The 24,681-nt window shown below is 37.2% G+C and overlaps 1 protein-coding gene across 1 annotated transcript; it reads left to right on the top strand.

The window, feature by feature from the left end:
• The first annotated feature begins 12,424 nt into the window (after window positions 1–12,424).
• Window positions 12,425–23,393, top strand: LOC124293231 (E3 SUMO-protein ligase ZBED1-like). The gene is made up of 2 exons (XM_046733282.1): window positions 12,425–13,058; window positions 21,769–23,393. Exons 1-2 carry the CDS (start codon window positions 12,425–12,427, stop codon window positions 23,391–23,393), a joined length of 2,259 nt encoding a protein of 752 aa, XP_046589238.1.
• Window positions 23,394–24,681: the final 1,288 nt, after the last annotated feature.

The following is a 24,681-nucleotide window of genomic DNA, read 5'->3' as shown; positions in this document are numbered from 1 at the left end:
CAAAAAACTTCAGCTGTGTCTCTAAGATGCGACGTTCATACAATACTCAACGCAATCTGTGCAGCACAAAACGTTAGCACACGTCAAAATTGGCTACAAAATTATCATACTGTTCGGATGGCGAGGGCGTACGATTTGTGCTACTGCGCAGAAGCGTCTACAAGAAAGGTCCTACATTCCTGGCGAATATATCATCCTGGTTATGATACTGAATAGAATTATTGTACTATCATTGTGATGTAATTGTCAACTGTACCCTAAAAATTGTACTCAATAAAACTGTTTATTGAAGAATATTTATGCAATAATCTTACACCTTCACCTTCACCTTAGCTCTTAAGAAAGAATTTTTTTTCAATGCAAAGCTTATGTGAGATTCAACCTTGCTCTCCATCCTTGACCGAGCTGTACTCAAACCGAGTCAAGTTTTGCATTCCTAGAGCGATAGTTACCCAACACCGCAGATCCTTGGCTCTGAATGTATGGTACCGCAGCTATCGGTCGACCGTGCACTATGGTCTTGACTGAACCCGTCCAAAATTCATCCTAGAGTTCACATCACAGTTACAAGACGCAAACGCAGCTCGAGACCCTCCATCGTTGCTTAGTGGTGTTCGAAGTAGCATTTTCTTAGATTTCAAGACTTAATTCTAGATACAATTACAAGGTACAAAACGTACGTATAGTCGAGGAAATAAAGCACTAAAAACGGCCCAACTGTCGATTTTTTGAGCAGTAAGACGGATTTTAATGCGGTTTTTTGCATTCGCTTCGTAAGAGCGCCTACAAACTTTGTGAACTAAATTGATTAATTAATTTTTTGAAAATGCATTATGGCATTAATAATATGCATTTTGCAAATGCACTTCCAAGAGACACTAAATAAAAAATTTGCTACTCGGGGGTTTTTGGGGTCGCTGAACAAGAATATCGCCACGGCAACCGTCTCCGAGGTACCTGGTGCCCAGGGTGGACAGTATCAACGTCTTCTCCTAGAGTTTTGGCGAAAATTGTGATCGAATTTGTCGAAACTCGTTGCTTGGGGGTTTTTGGGGTCGCTGAACACGAATATCGCCACGGCAACCGTCTCCGAGGTACCTGGTGCCCAGGGTGGACAGTATCAACGTCTTCTCCTAGAGTTTTGGCGAAAATTGTGGCCGTTAAAGCGTTAATGTTTAGGTCAAGACATTTATTTAACGATATGATGCTTCACATTTTGCTTAGCATTTTGCAAAGCATTAACGTGGCTCCGTCTTGACCCGCGAGGGGGAATGGGCGGAAACATTGACGTAACGGAGTGCGGTGAGCGGGGTGTACCTGAACAAAAGAATGTCGAACCGCTTACGGACTACCCACGTTGCCAGCAGAATAACTTCAACTCGTGATATCCGAGAAAATAAGTCGGGTACTTTATCTATGATATACTGAAAGATTATTTTTCTTTTTGTGGGCGAGCGGTTCGTGACGGAGTCTCCCTGATTGCTTTGTGCACAGGTCAAAGAATATTCCAAATGTCCAATTTCCTTCGTATTTATCCATATTGTTTTTGTTTTCTAGCATATGTATCAGCGTCCACGATTGGATGCAAGCGCAATACTGTGACGATGCTTTTTCGGCTCAAATTCCGTGATTCTCGCCACAAATTGTTAAAATTTCAATAATTGAGATGAATGTGGATATTTGAATTGGGTGAGGAGGCCAAACAGAATTGTTGAAATATTGAGTTCGTCTACAAAACTTTCTCTCTTTTGAGATATTATATTTCTCATATTTAGGTTTCATTTTATTTATTTTAAAAGTGAAAGTTTTCATTTCCTTGCAACATCTGGTAAACACATTGTCAACCCTGTAGCGATTGCTCTTGTAGTTTTCTAGAAGTAAGGATAAGAGTACTCGAACAGAGTCATAAGAACTAGGTATAATTTTAAGCATAGTATAGACCCTTAAATATATTTCTAACAGTACAGCTACAGTAATATACCTCCAAGGAGTGAGTTCACTCTGATCCTTCAGTTTGTCAAGACATACCTCCGACACTCGATTTTGAATAAAGTAACAATTTTCCTATAATAAATCTTAAATCATTTATTAAAATTAATCACACCAACATCCATAATCCCAACATTGCATGTGTTTTTATATATTTGCAATCTATTGAACAATTTTTTTATTTTCAGACTTCGCTATGGCTTTAGCTAAGGCAAAAAAGTGGGTAACTCCGAAAGGAGTACCGCAAACTAGAGAGCAGCTAGCAAGTGTGATGTCTCAACGAATTGGGGAGCTAAAGAGAACTCACTTATTATTAGCTTAGAAAGAAGCTACATCTTAAACGGACATTATTTTACTTATATTTTTCTTCGTATTACTCTCCTGAAATGATATTAGTCTTTAAGTAAAGCTTTCGTGTTATCTGATAATTAAGATCTCACATATAATTAACGTGAAAGAATGTTACCAAATATACTTATGAAAATAGTAATTACTTCTACTTAAATATGACTTGAATGGTAATTATCGAAGAATATTTTAGCAACGAAATCGTTGGACCGTTAAGTTGATTTGCAATAATTACTATATAACGTTACGTTTACTAATTAATTGTGCTAGGCCTGATGTACGGAATGACACTAGATTGTGAGGAAAACTTTGTATTTCCTGAATCTTTAATGACAGGTCAAATTGGATTAAAGGCACCAGGAAGAGTTGAACAACTTAAAGATTTCAAGTATACTAACAATGAACAAGGGATTGTAATACAAGCAGGTGTAGCAGGACCTAGTACTTTTTTATCCTCTGATGAAGAAGGTGTTCCTACAGGATTTGATACACAGACTGTCGTAGGATGGTACAAAACTTTACGGGAATTATTAGATAATGATGATGAAGATCCTGATCAAAGAAACAGAAATAAGAAATCTGCTATAAACCTTATCGGTTTTATTGCAATGACGATGCTCCGCTCATCAGTTAAGGATCCTAGTGATGTCTCAAAACATATTTTCAACTTTGTAGTTGACAGATATAAAAGCATTTGGGCCTGTGATTCACCTGTAGAAAAGTGTTTTCCTCCTCATATTAAAACATTGACTAGATGTGCATCATCTTTTGTGAGATTTTCTACAAATTCCAACAGGTGCATTGGAGCTCTTGTTTACACTTATGGAGAAGTAGATCCTACAAATAGTGAAAGAATCAGAGGTCTTGTTAAAGCAGGATGTTTGTTATCATTACAAAAGACTGGATTAGGTTGTTTGCATTGGACTCAAAGAGCGGCTCAATGCATGGGAGTGTCTGTGATAACCATGATGCTTTACATGGCAACTGGCAATAATTTCAGAACAAATGATGAAATGTTAGAGTTTTGACAAATTTTGCAGATCCTGAGGCAAAGCAATACTCGTGGCCCTGGGCCAGAATGTTTGCAAATGGAGCTTTTCTAGAATTGAGTCTTACAAGAAACCCCTTGTATGCTTCCATAATGATGTCAATTCTTGTTGGAGGAAAAGCGGATGATCCAATGTGGAACATCGCTTCATTTGAGAATGAAAATGTGAAATTGCTTAAAAAATCATTTATCGGATCCAATTCGAGGTATTTTATAGTAGAAATAATATCATCCGTACTTAGAGATTTACCTTCGTATGGGCATTTAATTTCCATCAATTTAACAGGTGTATCATTTTCAAATATAATTTCGTCAGGAGAATATCCAAGCCAAGGATTACTTACTGAAACTACGAGACCACATTGAAATACACTGGTTGAAGTACTTTTTTCAAATGCTATTCGAGCATCTCATTCGAATTTTAAACCGTGATTTATTGCTGTATTAGAAAAAGTGCTAGGAAAGAAATATTTTAGCGATTTATTCTTCCAATTAGGTTTTGAATTTTTTCGGTAGGTGTACAGTTCATAACATCGCGAGCCCGTGATTCTAAACTTTCGTTCTTTTTGCCAGATACTATAAAATTTTTTACTTTCTTTACAAATATCAACAGGATCTCCTGTTGACTGTTCAAACATTTTTTGACAACATTCTCGTAGAGGTCGGAAAGGTTGTTCAGATAAATTACAGAGGATAAGTGTAAAATCATGCATTCAATCTGCCGAAGGTATTCAGGTGGTAGTGTCACGAGCGCCGCACATTTACCCAAAACTGTGATATATTACCGATCATAACAAATATCATTTTTCATTATTATTATCTTTAGAGACAGAGAAGCATAGTTTTAGTTAGTCCATATAAAATATTTTATTATAATCAGTTCGTGGTATAGCCAAGCGCAACGGCGTAGTTGGACAGCCAGCAACGTCAGCGTCCTCGCGCCCGCCAGATCCCGGGTGTAATCAACACCGGGATGAGGCGAGCGCGAAATCACGCGCTTCGAGGATGACCGTTGCGAGGCGAGCCTTTGTTCGAAATTGCAAAGTCAGCGAAAAACTCGCTCGCCGCCCGACGTTCCAAGGGGTGTCGGACGAGCGAGCGAAGACAGTCCCGTTAGAGACAGGATCAAACCAACATCAACGGAAACAGGCTCCTTCAGAGCAGTCGAGAATAGAGTTATGAGTCTTGGGTCTCCGACGATTAGAGAGAGCATTCCTTTAAATCTACACGCGGTTGTCCAAGCATCTCGCGTCGTGGCATCAGTCTGTGAAGTTAGAATTAAGCGCAATACGCAAAGCCATGAACTTAATCAAGCCGTGTAGCACGTAAGTGAGTGAGTGAAGGTGTAAACTTCGGCACCTTCGAGGCCGAAGCAGAAGCCGCGAGAGAGAGTGCGAAAGAGCGAGAACGTGAGTAGCATAAGAACGTAGTGTAAGCTTCCTTGTCTATAACCTTGCTGCTTCTAGTTGTTTCATTAAACATTTCTACTTGCTTCCTTCAAAATATTGGTACAAAATAATTGAGATCCTCCAAACCATTTCCCACGGAACGCCCTGTAGAGGACGTTCACCTCCGAATCCACCAAAAATTAAATATAAACCTCTGAGAGATCAAGAGGGTCGAAGTCGTCGCGTGCGAGACCGCTCCGCACGTGACAGTAGAGTTTCAACAGTATGATGTAGTGGAGCATGTTGTCCAGCTCTATTATGAATAAATTCAAAAAAAATTATAAACACAGTGTCAAAAGAAAAATATATTTAAAAAAATCAAAAAGCTTGATGAAGTGAATAGTCTACAAAAATTAAACTATATAACAAACGCAATTGATTGAAATGCAAAATTGCACATATGTATATGAAATTCCATTACAGTATTTGAATATAAAAATAGTTTTCATTCATTAACGTGTATATACATAATTGATAGAATTATTAATATTTTGTAATTAGTTGATGGCTAATCAAACGAATCACAAATATACTTCAAGTAAATTTACATCATCATAATTGATACACCAGAAAAAAATATCAGTTGTTAAAATTAATCATTCACGCCCCTACGCAGGCTCTGATAACGTTGACTTCAAATGTTTTGAATACAATTTCTCCTTGATCAGCTTTTTAACTTTATCATCTAACTCCAGGTGATCCTTTTTAATTTTAAAACAACTACGAACATAATAATAACACAAAATTATTCTCTTTCAATAAAAGTAATACAGCAATGTTTAACACAAGTCTAAGGATCTGTAGTTGTGGAGCATACTTCCGTACCCCAAAATTTAGATATTCTGATACTGGCATTATTTGTGAGGGAGTAATTACATCTAGAACTACTTTAGATTGCAGCTTCAGGGTAGAAACAAGTGAAGAAAATTGGCAGGAGTTATTGTCGGGATTGATCAACACAGTCCAAGTCGGCAAAGCTGAGCTTAAACATATATTTGAACTAGCAATAAGAAGGTTTTAATTTACTTATTCTTATACTAATTATGGCTACAGAATATCATGCCTTGGGCTCTAAGCCTAAAACTTTAATGTCTTATGTAATTGAGAAAAGTTATGATATCCCAGAAGTGACCCCAGAAGTGACACCAGAAGATTTCATCAAACAGCATGCCTCTGAGCAGTTTGTTTACTCAGATCTTCAAGCTGAATTCATGGTCCATTGTCGTGACTACAATCAGGACTTAAATGCGGGAGTTAGCTCTGAAGCAGTGGAGTTCTGTGCTAAAATTTTGTTTGAAGTAGGGCCAGAATCACGTAAAGTTAAGAAAGGCAGTGCTGATGAGACCTGGGAGTTCATATTTACTTATGGAGCTTCTAAACACACAGTATTTGTATCAACATACAAACAAGAGGTTCTTCTAACAAGACTAGCTCTGACAAGCACATGGTTGTATCAATTAAGCAGGCTGGTTTACTGGCTATTTCCATCGAGGAGATTATTCGTAATCGGGCTAGCTACCTACACCAAAAGGCGGGACCTAGCGAAAATATTCGAAAACTACCAACCGAGATCGATAGTCATACGAAAAGGAAGGGGCTATCAGAACACGGCATTCGTGGACTTTAGGACATCAGAAGAGGCGGCGGAGGCCATGAAAGGTGTAAGAACGGTGACACTGAAGAAGAGGAAACTTACCATCAAGTTTGCGGATGCACGGGAGGAACTGCAAACACTATCATCATGTAAAAAGCGCAGGCCACTTAGGATGGAAGAAGACCCTCTACCTGGATTCGTGCCGAAGGAGGCAAAACAACTGCCTATAGAATGTATTTGTGAAGTTGCACGTTATTTGCCATATAAGGAACGTGCACGGATGGAACGAGTATGCAAACAGTGGAAAATTGCAAGTAGAAGCTTCCATACATACACCAAAACAGTAACCCCGACTAGCTGGGAATGGAAGGACGGATGGAACCAGATATTTAATTCGGACGGCCTAGTGTGGATTATTAAGAGAGGCGGGGAATACTTAACATCCCTAGACCTAGAGGGGATCACGGAAATAAAATCCATCGCGATCACTATGGCAGCGAAGGAGTGTCGAAAATTGGAAGTTCTAAAGTTAACGACAGTTAGCATTAAGGGAGGAGCGTTAAGATCTGTGAGTGATCATCTCTTCGGCCTCAGGGAGCTGGAGATTGGACAGTGTGTGGGACCTATTGACTGGGAGATAGAAAATATAGTCCTCAGAAATTTAAACTTGCAAAAACTGATACTTAAAGACAACGAGATAACTGGAAAGGGACTGGGACACAAAACGTCGATCAAAGAACTTCACATAAAGGATTGCGATATGGCCAAGGCTGAAGGAATCGCAAAGTATATCCAACTACAAGATCATTTGGAAATACTGATTATAAATTGTCTACAGTTAAGACGTGCACAACTACTAACGGCGCTCACCAAGAACAGCCATACTAAGGATACGTTAAGGTCACTTAAGATCCACGGCGATGGACCCAGTGACGCGCCTCGGGAAGACCCAGAGCTAGCGGAAGGAGAAGAGGGGAATTCATCGAGTTAGACCCTTTAGTAGCGGAGCAACATCTAGCATCAGCCCTCCGGTCACTGCATGAACTATCAGTAACAGCATGTGGATGGGTAGATGCTAACTTTATCGGAGACATTGGGGAAACATTGGCCATTCTCAGTTCCCTAGATATCAGCATGTGCACGAATATACGTGGACAATTTTCGTTAGAACCCCTCGCACAACTAAAACATCTGAGGATCCTAAGGAGGAATAACATGCATCCGACCGTGGGAGGAAGCTGCCTACGAGAACTGGACCTACTCGAGAACTTAGAGACCAGAGAGAACCTGGGGATCCACGATGAGGATATTTGCGGGATGCTAAGGACTAACCACGTTGTCCAACACCTCGACATTGAAGGTGGTTGGAACATAACCCAACAGACCATAACCGTAGCACGAGAGGTTGTGAGAATGGGACACCGACAGCAGCCACTCTACCTTTATGCCGGGGGTACGCAAGCAACACCGTCTCGGCGGGACAGAAGAAACGCCTACCTACGTTTAAGCTTTGAACGATATGCGACGCCGCTGTTCCAGCGCGTGAGGTAAATCCCGTGAACCCAAAAACACTCCGGTTGGCTGACCAGTTTTACTGATCACAGAGAGTTATTCTCCTGCCAACCGTAGCCTCAGAATAATAACTAAATTTTAGGGCCACGAAAGGTAAAGTCTCACGCACTGGTGCAGTTGCAGTCGTTATAAGTAGACAATTATCTCAAACAGGTTCAGCGCATAACTGAAATATGCTTGTGTTTTGTATAAAATTTATATAACAATTATAATTGTCGGCCCTTCTTCATAGGAAACCGGATCGGTTTTTTCATATCGTACACATTGAAATATGAGCTGGTTCGTTGAAAGTAAAATTCAATTGTATGAAACGAAACTCGATTTGACCTGACTCATGATACCCAATACTCATCATCTTGATGCTATTAGTCCCACAACGATAACGCCCCACCAGTCCAATATAATGTCTCATGACAAGAATATTCGTGTTAGATATTGATCTTCTCAGATGTGAGGCTCGGCTGACCAGTTTACCTGATCACAAAGAGTTATTCTCCGGCCGATCTCACATCTGAGGTTGCAGCAGCAACAATTGTCACCATGTTGTCTGATGACACTGAAAGAAGTTGAAATATCAAAACCTCCCAAATAAGATTACTCATCCCAAACATGACTCCTCACGCTAAGCTATGCTACAACTGTCACTAATGCAAAGGCTCGGCTAACCAGTTTCACTGATCACAGAGAGTTATTCTCTCGCCGTCCTCATATCCTAGACTGCGGTAGCAACGATTGCGAATGTAAAAAAAAAAAAAATGTTTCCAATGAATAAACTCGGAACATGTCTGCTGTTTCGCCAACAGTCTTAGCCATTCGGCTCAATAGTCCGGGCACAAATTTCCATTACACCTCTTGTAGTGTAGAGTGGTGGTAATTCATTGCCAATTGTTTCAGGTTTCAGTAACCATGTGATAAGATATTCCACCTCTATCCACGACGTTACTCCCTTACGTTAATCTAAAATATAGTCGTTCTTAATGTAAAGGCCAGCTGACCAGTTTTACTGATCACAGAGAGCTACTCTCCTGTCGACCTGTAATTTTTTTTTTCATATATATCTATGTAATACCTTGATTCATCATCATCAATGTCACACTGTCACAAACACACACCCATCATCATTTTTATTACCCTCAATTTTCACATACCTATTAGCCTTCAACTATTCATCAACGGGGACGTTGATGGTTTCTAAGCGGGGAGGGATGTTACACCCCGACGTACCGCCTAGGCGTACCTTTTTCAAATTCCATTCTATTTCATTCCTTTGATTACTTCAATTCACAGATATCATTTCATCAAAGTCTCTAATTCTAATAACAGTGAGATCCACCCCTCCTGGCAAAAGTCACGTAGAGACCAACAATGATCCCTAGTATAAGGTTCAACTTTCTTTTATTTAGCTGGTACCAAGAACTGAGATAGGAGACTGCTGAATTAGCATCAGTAGCGCTCAGCCTGGAAATATCCCTTTTTTTAAGTTAAAACTATAATCAATAACTAGGATGAACCACTACCTTTGGAACCACCAAATCAAAACAGATTACTTAATTAGGATATATGAATGAATGTGTGAACTTATGAAAGAAGTTCGTGACTAGGAGGTAGATTGAAGATGAAATTAGTCGAAATCTTTGTCAGGAGAAGACGTTTGATAATTTGTAAAACGTGAACATAATAATCGACGTTTCGGCCGGGCCCTGCTGACCATCCTCAGGAAAAATTTCTATAATAATTAACAAAAATGATGCTTCAAAACACAATTCTGGATTGAAAGCATGGAGATACGTTCATGCGAATACTTGTTGTTGCAAAAATAGGTGAAAAATTGAACAGTTACACGAAGATGTTTGAGTGACAGGTTTAGGTTAAGCGTCAAAGTTTTAACGGACGGTTGAAGAGAGGGAAAAAATACGTTAATAAGAAATGAATTATGGCGGAAAGAGTACTTAATAAGAATGTGGAATTAGAATTGAGAAAGAGATCAGTTAAATTTGAACAGATTACTCACAAAAATTGACGACCAGTACATTCTTAGGTGTTGCTAATAGTTCAGCATTTCGGACGGAAGTGAAGGTTAGCGGGAATCGATCCGTAAACCTATGTTGATCACGTGTGATATTGATCTATGTTCGAATGTCGTGGATTTTAAAGGCAGATGACCAATCGGAGCAAAGGGCGCCAAAATTTGAAAACTAGATTATGAAAACTAGAGAATGTTAGAGTATAAGTGGCTAAGATGTTCAATATCGGTACGTTTGTTAACAGAGTTCCTTTTGTTCTTAAAGATATGAATCATTTCCTTAATGATACGTTTATACCAGTTCGGTTCTGTAGCTAGGGTTATAGAGTTGTTGAAATCGAAATTGTGCCCCAGACTTAAGGAGTGTTCTGCTAAAGCGCATCTATCAGTGACATGGCATTATTATTGGAGCGATGGCCAGAAATTCTATTTTCTAGATGTTGTGACGTTTGTCCAATATAACTCTTGCTACAGTCTCGACATGGTATTTTGTATACACAGTTAATTTTCTCTAAATTAGGAGTTACAGATTCAAGATGAGAAAACAGAGAAAGTTTGGTAGTATTAGATATTCTAAAAGTAATTTCAATACCCTTGTCATTCAGAATTCTTTTGATTTGGCAAGACAGATTCTCAATGTACGGTATGGAGATAGAGTTTTTAAATTTGTCCTCAACATTAGTTTGATTGTTGGAGTCTAAATTCCAATCAATCGAGTTGTACATTTTATCCACTCTATACTTTTTGATATTATCAATGAATCTTAAAGGGTAGCCATTATATATGAGAGTTGTTTCGACAAGTTTTAAATTTTTTTCAAGATATTGAGGCTTTGAAATTCGAAGGCAGCGATCGAATAAGGATATGGCGACAGATTTTTTATTCTTAATGGGATGATGTGAGTTAAAGTGAATGTATCTCCCAGACCAGGTTGGTTTGTGATGCCAATCTGAAATTGTAGTGTCATTATGGTTAATAACCATAGTGTCAAGAAAACTGATTTTACCATCTTTTTCCAACTCAAAGGTGAACTGTATACGTGGGTGAAAATTGTTAAACTTGGTCAGGAGTTGTAGGTTTTCCTTCTTGACACACGTTATAATATCGTCTACGTATCGATAGTGAAAAGGGAGGCTAAAAGGAAGATGTGAAATGATTTTTTTTTTCAAAATGTTCAAGTACTAAATTCGCTACTGCTGGGCTAATTGGTGAGCCCATTGCTACGCCAAAAATTTGTTGGTAGAATTTATCCTTGTAAGCGAAAAAGCATGAATCTAAACAAATTTTGGTGGCCGCTAGGAATTCTTTTTTATTAATGTTGGTGTGAGATTTCAAATTGGGCCAGTTTTTACTGATAATCGATATTGCTAGATTGGTTGGAATGTTGGTAAACAGTGATTTGACACCTAGGGATACTAACAGGTGATCAGGAGGGATTGTTTTTCCCCTGATTTTGTTTACAAAAGACCAAGTGTCCTTGATGTGATAGTCGGATGTACCTGTTATGTTTGATAAGACACAAGAACAAAATCTCGAAATTTTGTCGGTGGGAGAATTGATGTTACAAACAATCGGTCTGAGAGTAACATTTTCTTTATGAATTTTAGGTAGAAAATATATTTTGGGAGGAAGAGAGTTGAAAGTTTTGAGGTGTTTAGCAGAGTTGGAATCTATAAATTTTTTCTGTTGCCATAGACTCATCATATCGTTGACTTGTTTTCGTACTTTTAAGGTGGGATCACGAGAGATAAGAGTATAGGTAGTCGAGTCATTAAGAATATCTTGGCATTTTTGTTCAAACTCCATCTTTTCCATGACCACTGTAATGTTACCTTTGTCAGCATCGGTGACTACTAGGTGGTTATTTTGTTTTAAAAATTTTTCGGTTTGTTTTACTTTGGAAGTTATTTGAACGTGAGATGTGGGAGGATGTTTGCCAAGTCTGTTGCCAATGAGTTGGCTAATATTTGATCTTACTTTATCTTTGGTGATTCCACTTTTGTTAATGAGAGCTAATTCTACGCTGCCTACAATATCATCAATAGGTAACTTAATATTATTATATGGTAAACCATGATTAGGACCGAGTGATAAGGTATCCTTAATTTCAGAAGGTAACTCTGTCTTAGATAGGTTAACTAACCAATTGTTAGTGTGAAACTCTTTAGGAGTATGTATAGACTTGAGTTTGTTAAATTTTATAATATTATCTGTCTTAATGGCGTTGAATAAACGATTGGCCTTCTCTATATCCAAGTTGAAATTTTTATAATCAAAGTTAGTGAAATGGTTCGAAAAGAAAAAGTTGATATTCTGATTAATATACCCCCGAATTTTCTTTTGAGTATTTGAGGTTATAGAGCGGAGCTCGGCAAAGCAAAAGTTGAATTACATATTTCAATATGAATCAACACCAACAACAATCAGCTAACGAAAGCATACCATTAGCTACAGACGAAGGATCTTCTTCTAGCAGAGGAGGATTTAGAGGCAGAGGTAGAGGCGGACCTTCCCGGAATGGGAAAGGACGAGGTGGCGGTTCCAAACCAAAACCATTACCAGGACCAATCGCTACGGCACCAAAGCCAGAAATTGGTTCAAAACCTCAGCCAAAGAAGCTATCAACGGTGGAAACCACTCCGAAAAATGACCCTATGTGGTTAGATTTCGACGCAGGTTTTGAAGGACTAGTACCATACGCAGCGAGAAATGATTTTGCAGACAGCTTTGACGGATTTATCCCTCTAGTAGAACGACAATACGACGTTATTCACACAGTCGATAAAAGTTTTGCTAAGTTTGTATCAAAATCAATGTTCACGTGGTATTGTACACAACATCTTTATGCAAGAAAGGTAGCAATAAAAGCGCACCAAGGTGAAACTTTCAATGAAGATAGGTTGTTATCATATGTAAAGAGTGCTAACTACCCAGTCCCAACACCCGTAGATGAATATCTGAGATCAGTGGAAGATACACAGGACAATGCATCAACAAAGTATCGCATCACATTTCCTACATGGCCATATAGAACAGGTGATTTTGGAAGAATAAGTGCCAACACGCACTATAAATATGAATATATTATATATAATATATATTATATATATATATATATATATTAGTACAGACAAGTTTCTTGCAACTGTTCAATTTTTCACCGATTTTGTACAACAACGAATATTCGTTTAAACATATTTCCATTCTCTTAATTCAGAATTGTTGTTTTGAAGCATCCTGTTTTGTCAATTATTATAGAAATTATTCCTGAGGATGGTCGGCAGGGCCCAGCCGAAACGTCGATTTTTATTCTCACGTCTTTTAAAGTATTAAACTTTCTTCTTCCTGACCGAAATTTCGACAAACTTCATCTTCAATCTACTTCCTGGTCACGAACTTCTTTCCTAAATACAATGCATCGAAACGGCTTCGTGGACGTCTCGTACCAGCGTGATCCTACTTCATACCGCACTTCTAACCTGAGATCACCTTCCTCTACAAATCACTCACAAAACAAGATGATCTGGAACTACCGGCAAAAACTAGCACGTATCAAAAACCGTAAAGTGTTCCTTCTTAAATGCCGTCAATTTGGTATTATTCCAAACTTTCTAAAATTTAAAATCAAAAACCTTCAACATTTAACAAAGGAAAAAACCTTCATCAAAGCATTACGCTTTTTACAACACAAGTGTCTATCGCTCGAAATCAAAACATATTATCGACAGGAAAGGCTGTTAATCCAAAAACTTAATCATAATATCAACTTTTTCTTTTCGAACCATTTCACTAACTTTGATTATAAAAATTTCAACTTGGATATAGAGAAGGCCAATCGTTTATTCAACGCCATTAAGACAGATAATATTATAAAATTTAACAAACTCAAGTCTATACATACTCCTAAAGAGTTTCACACTAACAATTGGTTAGTTAACCTATCTAAGACAGAGTTACCTTCTGAAATTAAGGATACCTTATCACTCGGTCCTAATCATGGTTTACCATATAATAATATTAAGTTACCTATTGATGATATTGTAGGCAGCGTAGAATTAGCTCTCATTAACAAAAGTGGAATCACCAAAGATAAAGTAAGATCAAATATTAGCCAACTCATTGGCAACAGACTTGGCAAACATCCTCCCACATCTCACGTTCAAATAACTTCCAAAGTAAAACAAACCGAAAAATTTTTAAAACAAAATAACCACCTAGTAGTCACCGATGCTGACAAAGGTAACATTACAGTGGTCATGGAAAAGATGGAGTTTGAACAAAAATGCCAAGATATTCTTAATGACTCGACTACCTATACTCTTATCTCTCGTGATCCCACCTTAAAAGTACGAAAACAAGTCAACGATATGATGAGTCTATGGCAACAGAAAAAATTTATAGATTCCAACTCTGCTAAACACCTCAAAACTTTCAACTCTCTTCCTCCCAAAATATATTTTCTACCTAAAATTCATAAAGAAAATGTTACTCTCAGACCGATTGTTTGTAACATCAATTCTCCCACCGACAAAATTTCGAGATTTTGTTCTTGTGTCTTATCAAACATAACAGGTACATCCGACTATCACATCAAGGACACTTGGTCTTTTGTAAACAAAATCAGGGGAAAAACAATCCCTCCTGATCACCTGTTAGTATCCCTAGGTGTCAAATCACTGTTTACCAACATTCCAACCAATCTAGCAATATCGATTATCAGTAAAAACTGGCCCAATTTGAAATCTCACACCAACATTAATAAAAAAGAATTCCTAGCGGCCACCAAACTTTGTTTAGATTCATGCTATTTCGCCTACAAAGATAAATTCTACCAACAAATTTTTGGCGTAGCAATGGGCTCACCAATTAGCCCAGTAGTAGCGAATCTGGTACTCGAACATTTTGAAAAAAAAATCATTTCAAATCTTCCTTTCAGCCTACCTTTTTACTATCGGTACGTCGACGATATTATAACGTGTGTCAAGAACGAAAACCTACAACTCCTTCTTAATAAGTTTAACAATTTTCACCCACGTATTCAATTCACCTTTGAGTTGGAAAAAGATGGTAAAATCAGTTTTCTAGACACTATGGTGATTAACCACAATGACACCATAATTTTAGATTGGCACCACAAACCAACCTGGTCTGGGAGATACATTCACTTTAACTCACATCATCCCATTAAACATAAAAAATCTGTCGCCATATCCTTATTCGATCGCTGCCTTAGAATCTCAAACCCTCAATTCCTTAAATAGAATTTACAACTTGTAGAAACAACTCTCATTTCCAATGGCTACCCTATAAAATTCATTCATGATATCAAAAAGTATAGAGTAGATAAAATGTACAACTCGATTGATTGGAATTTAGACTCCAACAATCCGACTGATGTTAAGGATAAATTTAAAAACTCTATCTCTATACCGTATATTGAAAATCTATCTAGCCAAATCAAAAAAATTCTGAATGACGAGGGAATTGAAATTACTTTTAAAATATCTAATACTACCAAACTGTCTCTGTTTTCTCATCTTAAATCTGTAACTCCTAATTTAGAGAAAATTAACTGTGTATACATAATACCATGTCGAGACTGTAGCAAGAGTTATATTGGACAAACGTCACAACATCCAAAAAATAGAATTTCTGGCCATCGCTCCAATAATAATGCCATGTCACTGATAGATGCGCTTTAGCAGAACACTCCTCAAGTCTGGGGCACAATTTTGATTTCAACAACTCTATAACCCTAGCTACAGAACCGAACTGCTATAAACGTATCATCAAAGAAATGATTCATATCTTTAAGAACAAAAGGAACTCTGTTAACAAACGTACCGATATTGAACATCTTAGCCACTTATACTCCAACATTCTCTAGTTTTCATAATCTTGTTTTTAAATTTTGGCGCCCCTTGCTCCGATTGGTCACCTGCCTTTGAAATCCATGACATTCGAACACAGATCAAGATCACACGTGATCAACATAGATTTACGGATCGATTCCCGCTAACCTTCACTTCCGTCCGAAATGCTGAACTATTAACAACACCTAAGCATGTACTGGTCGTCACTTTTTGTGAGTAATCTTTTCAAATTTAACTGATCTCTTCCTCAATTCCAATTTCCACATTATTTTTAAGTACTTTTTTCCGACATAATTCATTTCTCATTAACGTATTTTTCCTCTATTTAACCATCCTTTAAAACTTTGACACTTAACCTAAAACTGTCACTCAGACATGTTCTTGCAACTGTGTAATTTTTCACTTATTTTTTACAACAAGTATTCGTATGAACATATATCAATGCTTTCAATCCAGAATTGTGTTTTGAAGCATCCTTATTGTCAATTATTATAGAAATTTTTCCTGAGGATGGTCGGCAGGGCCCGGCCGAAACGTCGATTATTATTCTCACGTTTTACAAATTATTAAACGTTCTTCTCCTGACCGGAATTTCGACTAACTTCATCTTCAATTTACTATTTAAGAGATCTCTATGAATATGTGTAACTGTTTTGTACTTTTTTTTTTTCAAATTATTGAAGTGACATTCAATTTTAAAATTCGATGTATTAAATATACTTATAAAAGTAACAAATATTACTGTACCTAATAGGCTCAAAAAACTCAAACGATCTAAGCTTTTACGTACTGAAAGTTCAATTATTTGATTACATTTTAGAGACAAAATTAACTGTTAGACCATCAAGTTAATTTTCAATAATTCTTATATGAGCTTATGTATAATTTCTTGAGAGATCTATGAATAAATGTATACTGCCACCATAAAATTAAAGTGTCATTGTTCACGACAACATTGTGAACGCAACTCGTTGGTCGCGCGCCTTCCAACCCACGCGAGGCAACAAGCCTTTCACACTTTCTAGTCGCGCGACCCAGAAGTGTGACGTCACGCGCGCCGCTCACGCCAACCACGCAGCCGAGCGCGTTGCGTAATCAGCCAACGTGGTCTCCCGCTGCCAAAGACCAACCGAGGCTGCGATAAGAGACGACCGATCGAACCGATCGGCAGGACACTTCGGATTCACCTCGACTTGACCGACTTTACTGACGCTGACGCTACAAATCCACGCTAACGCTACGACGTGACGCTACGACGCGACGCTACGACGCTACGCTGACGCTACGACGCCACGTTACAAGACAGACCGGACAGCAGCCTCCTTGCTTGACGGACCCTGTTTATCTGGCTGCGGCCAGCCCACATCAAAACATAGCAGCTACGAACCCTCCAGCTCCGTGGGTATTGCACCCTATAGATATCCCGTCGAGGCCTCTCACCAGACCCCCGGCTGTACTACTCTCCTTGTGGGACGTAAGGAGAGCACGACTAACATCACCGAGCTACTGCAGACGCATCCCGGCTGCAGTTTCCGTTTCCCGAGCCGCAGCGCTCATTCGTTTCGACTGCCGCCCAGACGACCCAGTCGGAGAGTGAGTGGGAGTCTCTAATAAAGACGACCGAGAACCGCCGTCCCCCGACACCACCGAGCTCTCCGGAGAGCCGGTATACGCCACCACCGGGGACCGAGACCGACCCCCCTCGACGCCCAACATCCTATCTACAGCCGCCACCACAGTTCAACAAGACAAAGACCTCTCCTTCTCTCACGTGGCAACCATTATGCTAACTTTTCATATACGTAAATAAAATGACTAATAAATAAGATGTAGAATAAACTCAAAAAACAAACTCATCTTCGACTTTAGCGACCAACACCTTCCACGCGGTTCGGTCGAACTACTAGCTATCAAATAGCGAACAGTCATTTGCTTTTAAAATTCCATAAATATCAAATAAAAAACGCAGTGTAACAGTTAATTATATTTTGTATCATATTTTTAAAAAAGTTCAATCACCTACAATTATTTGCAGATGTGTATATATAATTAAAAAAAAAAACCACTCAAAATATTCGGATATGATATATATGAATATTTAATATACATGATTTTATATATAATGAGACCTGGAAATTGGCCAGGTCTAATCATATATATTCATATATACGTTATATATGATTGTATATGACAAGACCTGGCCAATTTTCAGATCTAATTATATATAAGTTATTCTATGTATATATATTCATATATATTTATATACGATTAGGCAAAATCATTTTTTCCCGAGCATGGTCTTAACCGCCATGCAAACTACCTACTAGGCCCACTTTCATGTTCATCCCCATTATAGTTTAGTTAATTGTAGTTTCATTTTCATTTTTTGTAGTTGTACGAGTTCAGAATAGAACTCAGGTTCAAGTTTCCATGTACATTCTCAACATGCGGAGATGCTATTTTTTTATTTACTCAGCCAAAGTTAACGTAAACATGAGTGTAGAAAGAGATGAAGATTTTTTAAGAGGGCTGATTTCAAAAATCGAATGGTTTTATTTCACGAAATCCCTCCCGTTGTTGCGTTGATGAGAGGAAAAACTATAAAGGTTTGAAGCAGAAGTATCAAAAAGAAAAAACCATTATCAAGGTTTTATGTCATAGTATCATAAAATGTTCATTTAAATATACGTAATTTATATTTGGCTACACAATCGTTAATGCACAAAAGTCCTTTAATATAAATATTTTCATGTGAGTACGTTACATAATAAAAGTTTTATAAACTACTTTGAATTATATAACAATTCTTATCGTTTTTATTGGCTTTGTTATATCCACTATCTAAATGAATAAATACATGTTTTATTCAAAAATAATGTCAATTCTGTTCGACGTTTGTTCAGTTAGAGTGAATCAGCGGAGTTTTACTATTTGCAATAATGCAACACATGTGCATAATCGCATCGATATGGGGGAGAAGTTCTATCGGTGTCATTTGCAAAATATTGCATAATTTTATGCTTTGAATTGCGCGCTCGACATGGATTCTGACAGATGCTACTTTGTACGTTTCTTCTACATCTTCGTGGCTAAATTGTGGATCGAAAGCAAACGGAGGCATTACTGATACAGCTTCGCGTTTCAATAGCTCAGATTTTATTTGAGGGAAACCTTTGTCGGCTAAAACAGTATCTCCGGGTTCTATTCTTCACCGTCGGGTGTTATTACCACACGATTTTTAACCGTGAGGCGAGACTTGTAGTTGGAATACATTAAAACGCGTTGTTCCATAGTTGGAGGGGTTCCCGTATATATTATTATGCAGTCGATAATTCATCTGCAAATTCGGGTATTTGTGGTATGAAGCCGGTATATTTTTTTTAACGCTTTCTTTTGACGTCCAGAAATTCCAAGTTTTCGTCTTCTGCGTTGGGCCCGTTAATATTGGGAAAAAAATTTTCGAAGCAGTCATCCGATGTACGTTAAATAAGGCCACCAGAGCACAAAATGAAACGCCTAATTCCATTTACATTTAAAAAAAGTAACAACCGGTTCTCTTTACTTAGGGATCTATAGAATTGTGGCTGGCCAGCTTCATTGAAAATTCTGAGATTGAGAAGAACCGAAAAAGACTGAAGCGATATTCCGCCTAGCTGTGCCATGGTTTTGTTGTTTTTTACGTCCGAGAATCCCGAAAATCCGCCATGAAATACCTCATCTGTTCCACACGATATTGTGCGAACATTCATGATGTTGTCACGATTTGTCTCTTATTTTTCGGAGGTTGTCGAATATAAATGTTGGTGTGAGTCGATGCCTCATTTCCCTTAATGAAACAACACACCAAGATGTTTGCCTCCGAAATATTTTCTTCTTCACAATTATGTGCATCTGTTTGGCAGCCTACTCTTATAGAAGTAGACGTCCCCCCGACTTCTTGCAACCCGGAAAAATTCCCGATGCATAGTTTGCCTTTTTTTTTTCATTGTATTCACATTTTTGAAGAAAGATATTTCTGAATTTCCTCAAACCTGTTCCGACATTTTCTTGAACTACAGCCTCCACGTGTACCTCCGATGGATTCAAAATCTTTCGTTTCCGGAGTCGATCATGTCGAGCAGCGGCTGCTTGTGATAATGCCCTTTTTTCAAAGTTTGGTGGAAAAATTGTTGGGATAAACTATCGGCTATTTTCATTCGTTGATTTTGCACCGCAAACAAAATGAGCACTGCAGATGCGACTGTTTACGTTCGGCTTCCACAGTTTCTTGTCTGCACTACTGAAAGATAAGCATATAATAACGCATGATGAAAAAAAATTCCCGTTTCCTTATGAATATTTCGTCCTTACTGTCTAATATATGCATATATTGGACAAAGATAATTTTGAGAAATAACGAAATGAATGTAATATTGAGTGAAAGTTACTCACACTCGTCTCAAAGCTTGTGTCTACTTTATCATTCGGTCAATTGTATGGCTTTTTCTCGGAAACGAGTATAATTTTAATTGCCGACTATTTTGTTCGGAGTTGTTGCAACCAATAACTCAACATTATCTTTTGGCGGGCATTGATTTCCGATATTTTTAGCTATTCCCACAAGTTCGATCCGTATACACGAGTTCACTTCGATCGACTGTTGTCACCACATGGCCACACGGCAATCTACTACCTTTCCGATTGAGCCGCGAGGGCGGCGCCACATTCGATGCGCACGGGGCCTATTATGATGTACGTCATGAGAAGAGAGGCCCACGGGAGATCATTGAGTTTGTAGAATACCGACATTGCGACAAGCTTCCCGCATCAATAATTCAGACCGTATGTTGATTCTCACATCCTCCATGTATGCTACGTCGGAATCTCTTGGACAGTTAATGACGGTCACCATATCACACGATACCGTTACGCATTTCTCTACGAGCAGCAAAGTTCAAAATTACCCGCGATCTAGGGAAGTGAATAAATAATCGATTTTTATTTTAATCGATTATTTTTTTTATCGTCGATTTTTTTATAACCGATTTTATTAATGGTGAACATCGATTTTTAAAAAATCGATTATTAGAATTACACATTTTAAATTGATTTTTGTAAATAGTGCCATCTGTGCGACGAATGGGTAAGTAAGTTTATTGAGCATGTCGATAAAAAAGCAGCGCCATCGGTACTAAGATATAATAAGCTGTGATATTTTTTGTTTTTATTTTCATCTTTTTGAAGTGTCAAAATAATTCCCATTAACCTTAAAAATGTCTTTCACTGGTAAAACACCTAAAAGTTGCTGGCGAAAGTATTTTGTAATAAATAAGGACAATGCCACTGCACAATGTAAATATTGTCCAAAAGCATTAAAAACGTGTAGTAACACTACAAACTTAAAACAGCATATGGAAAGGAAACATTCCGCTGTTTTAGAAGTTGACGAGGTAACACTAATCATTTAATGCAAAAAGTCATTATTTATTCTTTGTTATGGTCTTTATGAGAGCAAATCATAAAATTCAAATAATAAGTAAATTTTATATGCATTAATTGCAAATATTTTAGACTTATGAAAATAAAATTTGATTCTCTATTTCTTACTCCATAGTAACATCATTTCAGAGGTTAATAACGCATTTATGATTATATATTTCTCTATTTAATTCTGAAATCAAAAATGCATGTCATCAAAAGGTGTTTTAGCTATTATTCATTTTTTAAAAATTAATGTAAATAATAATTTCGATGAAATAATGAATAAATATTCAATTTAATTTAATTTTTATTTTTATCGCTACAGAATTCATGTGCAGTTGCTATTCAGGATATTAATAACTGTGATAATATCAATCCATTGGCACAAACTTCGAAAACAACTTTATCAACAGGAAGTGAGGCTTTATTTTCAACGCCAAAACGAGCTAAATTAAGTATTGGAGCTGCTTTTTCGAGAGTTTCTGCATATGCTCCAAATGGCGATAAAAGTAAACAAATAACGCAGACTATCGCAGAAATGATAACTCGAGACAGTCTTCCTTACAGTATGGTGGAAGGAATAGGATTCAAAAAGTTAATGAAGACTGTGGCACCTTTGTACAACGTTCCATGTCGCAAAACAATCACAGAACTTATCGACACTAAATATGAAGAAAAGAAAACTATTATCAAACAAAAATTAAAATCTATTAAAAATATCTGTCTCACAATAGATGAATGGAAGGATATGCAATTAAGAAGTTTTTTAGGTGTGACAGTGCACTTCATAGAAAACTATGAAATGCAATCTATGAGCATTGCATGTGAACCGCTACATGAGAACCATACCGGAGAATATTTATCGGAGATGATTCTTAAAGTATGTGGAGATTGGGATTTGTCTATTGAAAAAATTGTAAGTGTTACTACTGATAATGGCAGTAACATAGTTAAGGCTGTTGAAATTAGTTTTGGTCGGGCAAAACATATTCGATGTGTAGCTCATACACTGAATTTAGTGGTTGATAATTCAGTGAAATCTACTGAAGTGAAATTATTTTTGGATAAAGTTCGAAAAATTGTAACTTGGTTCCACCAAAGTGGCGTAGGCGCTGAAGAGTTGCGACAATTACAAACGCAGGAAAAAATTCCTGATGGAAAAGTGAAGCATTTAGTTGGTGACGTATCCACTAGATGGAACTCACAATTACTTATGATTGAACGTTTTATATTAATGAGTAGTACAATAGGATCTATTTTATTAAAACATCCAAATGCACCCCAAATGCTTCAAGCAAACGAAATTGTTGTACTTAAAGAAATAGAAAAAGTTTTAAGACCTTTTCACGATGTCACTGAAAAAATGAGCGCCGAAAAATATGTGACAGCCAGTAAAGCCATACCTATGATCAAGTGTTTGAGAATTCTATTAGATGCAACAACGATAGATAGTGATTTGGCTAACCAATTAAAATATTCACTGCAAACGGAGTTGATCAAAAGATTTGAAAACATCCAAAAAGTTCACCTTTTCTCAGTCGCAACTTTTTTGGATCCTAGATTTAAAAAAATTTATTTAGATGAGCCGTTATCCTTGTCAAAGACAATCGATTATACAAACCGATATTTGAGTTTGAACATGAGAAATGATGATGTTCTAGCAGTGACCCATTCTGAATCATCGGTTTCATCAGAAGTGACGGTTAACGGACAAGATATATGGAAGGTACACCATGAAAAAATAGTGTCAGCAAACACGTCAACGACCAAGAATACAGAGCTTGACTTGTATATTGCTGCACCGTTATCAAATCTTGAGGTAGACCCTCTAAATGTATGGAAAAACTATGAAGGAACTTTTCCAAAGTTAACGAATTTAGCTGTAAAACATCTCTCAGTGATGGCCACTTCTGCACCAGCTGAAAGGCTATTTTCTAAAGCTGGGAATATTTTGAGGAAAACTCGAAATCGTATTTTAGGAAAGCGATTACCAAAATTATTATTTTTAAACTCTTTAACAGAAGACTTATGGCAATAATTTATTGAAGTTTTATTGTATGTTGTGATTCAAAGTTTGGAGAAAGCTTTCTTTTTATTTTAAAATTTGTTTTTAAATATTAACGTTTTATTTACTACTTAAACTAATCGGTTTATTTTACTTCGATTCTAGTCAAATTTTAAGTGACATTAAACATTTGTAGCGATTATTTATTTTTGTTTTTTTTTTATCATTGGAGCTCAAAGATTGAAAGAAGCTTATTTTCCTTTTCAATTTTGATATTTAACAATTATCTTTTTATTTTTCTACTTGAACTAATCAGTTTATTTTACTTTGATTCTAGTCAAATGTTAAGTACAACTAAACATTTATGGCAATTATTTATTTTAAGATCATTAATTAAACTTAAAGTTTACGAAAAACTTATTGAATTTTCTAGTTTTAAGACTAGACTTTCGTTTTAATTATTATAAATATAAGCCAGTTAATTTCATGCTTGATTTAGTCTAATATTAAACTTGACTACTGATCATTTGTGATAATACCAATTCATATATTTGAATATTCGTTTTTTTCATTATCTAAACTTAGATTGTAGCAAGTGATGTGTTTTGTATTTTAGTTTTGAGACTAAAATAATCATATTTTTATACGTATTGTTTTGTAATATTTGTACCGAATTAAATCTTTAAGAATATTAAAAATTTGTATGTGAAGAGTTCGAATCTGAATTATTAAAAAATCTGAAAATCGACGATTTGACTATTTTTTTATACTTATTACCTCGAATATTTTTCATTCGAATTAAATATTCATAATATATTTTTACTAATTCATCTTATTGGCATTTATCGTATAGAAAAATATATAAAAAATCGAAATATGAACAAAAATCGATTATTTTTGTTTAAATCGATTTTTTACCAATCGATTTATTTCTAAACAAAAAAAAATCGATATTGAGCAATCGATTTTTCCGACTCGAGGTCACATCCCTACCGCGATCCAGAGTACGGAATGTCTTTCCGTAACTCAGCGTCCGCCGGTCGGTGCAGTGGGATATACACCTAGCCGGCGTCGCTGGAGTTGCGAGAGACGCGCGCCCCTAGCGGACGCGTGCGGTACTTGGACGGTGCCAGGGGTACGGCGCGCGGCGACAAGATAGCGGCAGCGGATTTCTGTCTCCAAGACGTGCGGTGTTTCGGAGTAAGTTCCGAGTCGCTTCGACCATCCTCTCAATAGTTATGGTATAATCAAACATAGCGCAGGCCAGAAACGTAAGTATGTATAACTTTGTGTCTCTCTTTTTCTTCTTGGGTTACAGCTC

Source organism: Neodiprion lecontei, chromosome 3 (assembly GCF_021901455.1).
Source record: "Neodiprion lecontei isolate iyNeoLeco1 chromosome 3, iyNeoLeco1.1, whole genome shotgun sequence".
Lineage (NCBI taxonomy): Eukaryota > Metazoa > Arthropoda > Insecta > Hymenoptera > Diprionidae > Neodiprion > Neodiprion lecontei.
The sequence above is the reverse complement of the archived record's forward strand: the minus strand, read 5'-3'. Positions and strand labels throughout refer to the sequence as shown.